General features: G+C 43.1%; 1 protein-coding gene across 1 annotated transcript; it reads right to left on the minus strand.

Moving 5' to 3' along the window:
- Nucleotides 1-1,049: 1,049 nt before the first annotated feature.
- On the minus strand, nucleotides 1,050-5,048 carry LOC120778015. The gene is made up of 4 exons (XM_040109681.1): nucleotides 4,838-5,048; nucleotides 4,636-4,778; nucleotides 4,356-4,575; nucleotides 1,050-4,291 (listed from the first exon to the last, which is right to left on the minus strand). Exons 1-4 carry the CDS (start codon nucleotides 5,046-5,048, stop codon nucleotides 1,080-1,082), a joined length of 3,786 nt encoding a protein of 1,261 aa, XP_039965615.1. The 3' UTR covers nucleotides 1,050-1,079.
- Nucleotides 5,049-6,622: the final 1,574 nt, after the last annotated feature.

Genomic DNA, 6,622 nt, shown 5'->3' on the forward strand with positions numbered 1-6,622 from the left:
CCTGATTCTTGTCACCGTGAGTCAGGTATATTCCTCAGTAGTTTCCAAGTAGAGGAAAAACTTAAAAGGTCAGTTTCTTTGAAACTCTTCAAGTCTTTTAACTTTCGGTGCTTATTTAGCTTTAGAAAATTAAAGGTTAATATTTCTTCTGTCTTCCTTATTTACTGCCAATAAAGAGAGAATATGTTTTTTTTTTACCTTGATAGTGTGAGTCTTTATGCCACTGAATCATTTTGCTGGAGGGAAAGTTTATCCAAATGCTTAGCAATAAAACAAAGACACCAGTATTTGTCATTCCAAAGCTTATTTTGGTCACGTAAAAAGTTCGTAAAGGAATCTTCCTAAAATGTTGAACCTTCTCGAAGAATTTTGACAGCTTCTGATTTATCTTATCGAGAGTTTCTTACATTTTTCAGTTCATAAAGTAGAGGACATCAGTTATAATCGTCCCAAGGCATATTTAAGTCATGAAAGAGTTTTCTTAAAATTTTGAACCTCTTCGAAGAATTTTGACAGTTTTACTGACGCTCTTGATTTATATTGTTATGAATGTTTTACATTCCTCAACTCAGATGATAGTGGAAAAGCTAGAAAGGTCAGTTCCTTGACAAGTTTTTGAGCCTTTCAGACTTTCGGTTTAGCTTTAAAACCTGAAAGCTTAATAAAGCGTGGAGTGAAAGCTTTCGTCCGCTTCACTTGCTTTACATCGATGAAAGCATGCCAAGGGTAGACTAGAAAGCTTAATAAAGCGTCTATTGAAAGCTTAATAAAGCTTTACCCTTTAAAAGCTTTAGTCTGCTAAGCTTTCTCTTTCTTTACACCGATGAAGGCATGGCAAGAGTGGACTAGAGCAAACATAATATTTATTTAATTTTCGGAAATAATAATATAATATAAAAAAATTAAATATACGAACCTCAAACCAGCAAGTAACGGAATCAGAAAACCAACTATTTATAATAAAAAAAATCTATAATTTACAGCGAAATCGCCAAAATTTTAAACTGAAAAATAATTCTAAACTCATTTTTCTCATAAAGCCGCTCACTTCCAAGCACTCTTCTTCTTCTTCCAATCACTCAGTACATCATAAAACCACGCTCACTTTCAAGGTTTGTGTCCGTGCTGAGATTTCGCGGTCCCTCCAAACTTTTATCATTCGGCTTGTTACCTGCGTAGCTCTCGTTTGACGATGGATTCACTTTCATATGCGAATTACTATCTCTGCCATCAGCAGAGCGCTTGAAACCCTTCCAGAAGTCGGGATAGACAAACAAGAGCAACAATAATTCCAGCGCTAACGTTATGAAGTAGCAACCACATAGGTAGAGCACAAACCAGCCATCGATCAGACGTATTAAAGCCTGAAAGTTATAACGCTCCGCTTCATAATTATCCAAATTGGTTTCGCCGAAATACAAGAACACTAACAAAACTATAACCGCAAACTTCGATATCAAAATGCAACTGCGCACGAAGCGATTCGTCTCGATCATGCCACAATGCCAGCTACCGAAGAGCGGCTGAAAGAGAAACCATGCCATAAATACATCATAGTAGGCGGCTCTAAATTTCTTCCACTTCTGCTTGCCCGACAACTTTTCGCTGTTGTTTTCCTCCTTGTTTGCCACATCTTCGGCCAACTTATCGGGTTGCACACTCACCGGCGTTCTGCCAATCCATTTGCGTACAGTGCAGTGTTGCTTCTGGCCAGTCGTTAGATTGACAATGGTTATAGACTCACAGTACCACGACGGATAGCGGCCACTCTTATCTTGACTTATCTGCAGTCCGTTAAGTTTACTAGCGTGTATGGGCAGCTCGAGCACGCAAGTTGTGTGCGGCCGCAGAAATGGACGCTCCGGATCTTGTGTGACCGTGTAAGTTTGACCGCTCGGCAATGAAATCAGTATTTTCGCCGAACTTGCTGCCGTCCACTGACCGCCCGTGGTTATATGCAAGGCAATATTGCGCATCACAATTTGGTCATTTTCACTCAACTCGGCGACCAATTTCGCATGATTCATCGTCAGATCGTCACAAGTGCGTAGCAGTAACCATAAGAAGACCAAAAGCAGTAAGATGTAGAATGCCACTACATACCAATTTACGTCCAAGTGTTGCTTTAATATGCGATCGCGTACCAACTCCTCGGCTGTGCTGTGGTAGGAAGAACCAGCGAATGTCGACATGTGATAGCAAAGGCAGGTAATATTGTCGCCACCTTCCGGATCGATTGCCGCGACGCAACCCTTGCTCTGCCATGTGGGATTCGCCAGATTCACATTCCAAGACAGGCACTCGTATAGCTCCACAGTGAAGGCATAGTGTGCTCTACGCCGCACTTGCACCCCCTTCGCGGCGATTAGCGCCAAATAGCACCAATCAGCTTTATTCGCACAATTTGAGTCGAAATATTTCGTGCCATTTTGAATGGTGTCATTGCTCGTCTTATGCAACTTCACTTGCTTGCCCTCTTGACGCACTGCTTTCAGATTTGGCATCTTATTGCATTTCACCAGCACATCCATATCCAACTCGACTTTTATGATATCAATAATGACAGCGGCGCCCTGTGGCGCGCGTATTTGATATATCGGCATTTCTTCGGCAGCCTCCACATAGCCACGTAATAAAGGAGGCTCTTTTGATGTGCGTTGTTGCAGCATTTCAAATTTGAACGGCACCTTGAGCTCAATACCCGAAATCGTTGGGTCAGCTTCACTGAATGCGCTGAAGTAGAAGACGTTAGTAGTGATGGGATGTTCTGTGGGATACCACCAGAACGGATTCTCCTTGAACGAGATCATTTGTGCGGTCATTTCAGCGCCACCCAGCTTCGCTTGCATATCCTGCAGCATTGGCTTAGTGAGCACCGCTGTGGTTAGGTAGTCCAATGAGACCACGGTCAAAGCGTCAGTATCATCCATGCCGAAAGCTATCATCTGCACCGTTAACTTATCAACTACCAGGCCGTGATCGCCCTTATGCACATTGTGGCTACTTGCCACACCCATGTCACGCAATAATTCGAAGGAACGACAAATGGCATGCATCCATATATTGATTGCTGCTAAGACCGTGTCGTTGAGCTTCGTATGTGCGCCGTAATATTCGATGAGCTGTGCGTGCTTCGGCTCCAAAGGCGCGCGCTCATCTGCTACTCGTAACATGCCACCCTCGAATTCCCACAGCAACGATTGCACGTCGACAAATTGCTCCGATTTATTTGAGAACTTCGATACCACGCCCACCAATTCTTCGGTCATATCCCGGACATCTTCCTTGTGCATATCCTTTATGTCGCCATTTGCAATTATCTTGTCAAAACCCTCGCACATTTTATCCAACAGCTCATTGAATACGTTAACCTTTTCGCTCGTTAAGTTCCCCATCGGATCAACCAGCTCGCTGGTCATAGTGCCCAGTTGGCGCACGTCCGTCAATGAGTCGGCCTTAAAGTTCTTAAAAGCCGACAGCACGTGCTTAATTACATCCAGCGGCTGCTCCGCCATCATCAGCGTTGCTTTGACCACAGCGCGTGCATACTCGCCGCCTTCGAGCAAACGTTCCACATTGTTAGCCGGCTCTTGCATGTATGCTTGTATATTTTGCAACCCTTTCGGTATGTCCGGCTTCATTAGCTCTATTGGCACTTCGTATTTCTGACAGGCATCCAGCTTATCGCATATACGAAAGCTGAGCGCCTTTACTTGCGGCACGTAAATCTCCCAATGCGGATCGGTTGTGCGATCATACAGCAGATTACCGGCCTTTAGCACATAATATATGGGTACATTTCGATCGGTCCAACTACTGCAGGCGGCTTTGAAGAGCGTATCACCCGGTATGCCTTTCGACGGTGTGATTGTACAGCTGCCACCTGTCGGCGGATCGTTGCGTTTGAAGGTCGCTATCGCCACGCTATCGATGCCGTCTGCTATGAGCGTGACATTGAACTTGAATGTGGCCGCCTTCGGTGGCATGAACCGTACCTTACCGTTACTGTTAGTCGTAATGAATTTATCGTCGACGGCAAAGTAGAATTTGAGCGAGTCGCCACAATAGCCGATACACTCAACATCTATAGATACGCTTGAATCGTCGTTGTAAAAGTAATCCCAACAATTGCGTACACACAAAAGCAGCAATGGGATTTTAGTGCCATACTCGACTCTTATGTACAAATGATCACCGGCAATTGCACCCGTAACTGATGATGTTGTATGAAGTGTGATCTTATAGAGACCCGTTACGGCAAGATAGTTGCCGTCTATGCTGCATTTGGGCGCTACAGCGTGAATAAAGCGAAGTGAGTATAGGAAAAGCATAAGTTTGTTAGAGTAAAGACTCACTAGTGCACATAATGCTGTCATTCTGGCAATACTGACTATTCAAATCGTTCTCAATTGGTTGGCAACGCCACTCAAACGTATACCGTTGTTTGTCTTTTGGCTGGCTAAAATCGTAGCTGTGCGAACCATCCAACTCTACCACTTGCTCCCTGCCAATTGAGATGAGGTCAGCGCCATCGATGTGACTATAGATATCCAAATTGACGAAGTCAATGTGGCACTAAGTTAAAAAATAATAAAAAATAAACTATAAAGCGAAATAATATTTACGAAAACTGACCTCGCAACGCCCCGTTGTGCGTCCATCGCTTTTCGTCACGATAATACGATTATTTGTGCCCTTCGTATCGGGCCGCACCGAGACTACAAATGGCATCCAAATGACGCGCGGCACGTTCGTCTTACCAAAATCGACTAAGGTCGCTGAAAAAGTATTTCGAAGCTCACAAGCTGACATAACCATTTCTTAATATAAGACATACCGCCAGTGCCGGTAACCGCCTTCCACGTGTACACCACCGGTCGTCCACACGAGTGTCCGAGCACGGCTATTTCAGTCTTCTTGCCCACATCAATCCAGATCGGCTCGTCGGCGTATTGACCGTGTATGCACTTGCAATAGGTGCAAATGTCCTGCAGCGAGTAAGACACATTGGAGAGGCAGCAATAGATCAGCAGCAACCAGCGCGACATGTGCGTAAAAATTCTTAGAATTGTTTGGTTGCGATATCAAGAAAAAGTTTTGTAATAAAAATTAAATTTCTATCTTCAAACCTTTTACAATAAAAATCAAATCTCTGACTTCGAAATGTGAAGTGAAGCGCTATTTCTTTTTTCGAAGAATTTTCAGTTATAAATTATCAAGTGTTGAAAAGTATCTGAAGATTACATAACTATGTGTTTAGAATTAGATATTTTTTGAGCAAGCAGGTGCTGAAGTGAACGAGTGAAATTGTTGAAGAGACCAGAAGTGAAGAAAAAACCTTAACTTCGGTTGCACCGAATAAAAAATAAAGAATGATGGAGACATACTTCACCAATTTACAAATATTATTAGATTTAATGTAAATGAAAACACTACGTCAACAAAGCCTTTGATTATCCTCAACATCCGGCCATAGGAGTCAGACTAGGCGTCACTACGGGTTTGTTACCATATTCGATCTTGTTAATGACTTCGTGCAAAATTCAATATCCACATATACATACACCGACGGTTCAATGGATCCCCATGAGGAGTTAAACACAACGATTTCATTCCCCAACAGCGAAGAATTGACCAATGGTTCTGTGTTCGAAATCCAACGGCGAAATCTACACATTTCCAAAGAACACGATTCAAAGTGTGAAATTGTGAACTATAATCTTCATACACAGAAGGTAGCTTCAAAATCACTCAGACCATAATTGTGGGTATAACAGCAGGTGCTAAGTGGGCTTCTGCTCTTACAAGTTAGTCCATAAACATTCCAGTGTATAGCCAAGCGGCAATAAAGGCAATCCGTAGCGCCAGTACTAAGCCTCAGTGCGTTAGGTAAGACAATAACTAGGCTCTCAGTAGGTAACTCGGTTAATATCATCAGGGTTTTGCGGTCATGTAACAATAGAAAGCAATTAAAAGGCAAACGAGTAGGCGCGCTTAGCGGTAGCTGGAAAAAACAATTCCCATAAGCTACATTAGATATTTAGATAGTAAAATTGAGGCTTTGCACTGCGATCTATGGTCTATAGTGCGCTCGAGGCCCCTGAGCTCCTTCAAGGGTTCTTTCATACAGTGAACTCTAGAGAAACATCTCAGGTCTTGGAACGCTTAACCACGAAGTTACTTTGGAAGCGGGCAGACCAAATAGTTCCTTACTTTCAGACAACAGGGCGTTTAGGAGCAATGTAGAAGTCATCGCAGGGAATCTACATTTAAGATCGGACCTCAAAAATATTATGGAAAAGTGGTTTCGGTGGAATGAAGTGCATGATGAGATGCTGGCTAATTATCTATGCGAATGTCCAGCCTACAGCTAGATGAGACGCTACATAGTTTACGGCTTCTAATGCTCCAACTTAAGGGACATTGAGTATTTGAGGTGAAAAAATCAGTATTTTTTTCCCCAAATTCACTAAGTTACTGCATTAAACTCAATTTGGTAACCTCACGGTAACAAAAACGGGTTTAATGATGGCTCAAGTGCGGTTGTCTGCGATCGGGTGCTCATGCGGCGCCCTTTTCAAGCAACCATTAGAATTGGTGGCTTATAAATAGGCGTTTGGAC

The sequence above is a fragment of the Bactrocera tryoni genome, chromosome 5, assembly GCF_016617805.1.
Source record: "Bactrocera tryoni isolate S06 chromosome 5, CSIRO_BtryS06_freeze2, whole genome shotgun sequence".
Lineage (NCBI taxonomy): Eukaryota > Metazoa > Arthropoda > Insecta > Diptera > Tephritidae > Bactrocera > Bactrocera tryoni.

Excerpts from the sequence above, each read along its gene's own strand:
- LOC120778015 (XM_040109681.1), bottom strand. The coding sequence starts at position 5,048 with ATGTCGCGCTGGTTGCTGCTGATCTATTGCTGCCTCTCCAATGTGTCT. Across the intron at positions 4,779-4,837 it reads GGCGGTTACCGGCACTGGCG|CGACCTTAGTCGATTTTGGT; the intron begins GTATGTCTTATA and ends ATACTTTTTCAG. Across the intron at positions 4,576-4,635 it reads GCACAACGGGGCGTTGCGAG|TGCCACATTGACTTCGTCAA; the intron begins GTCAGTTTTCGT and ends TTTTTAACTTAG.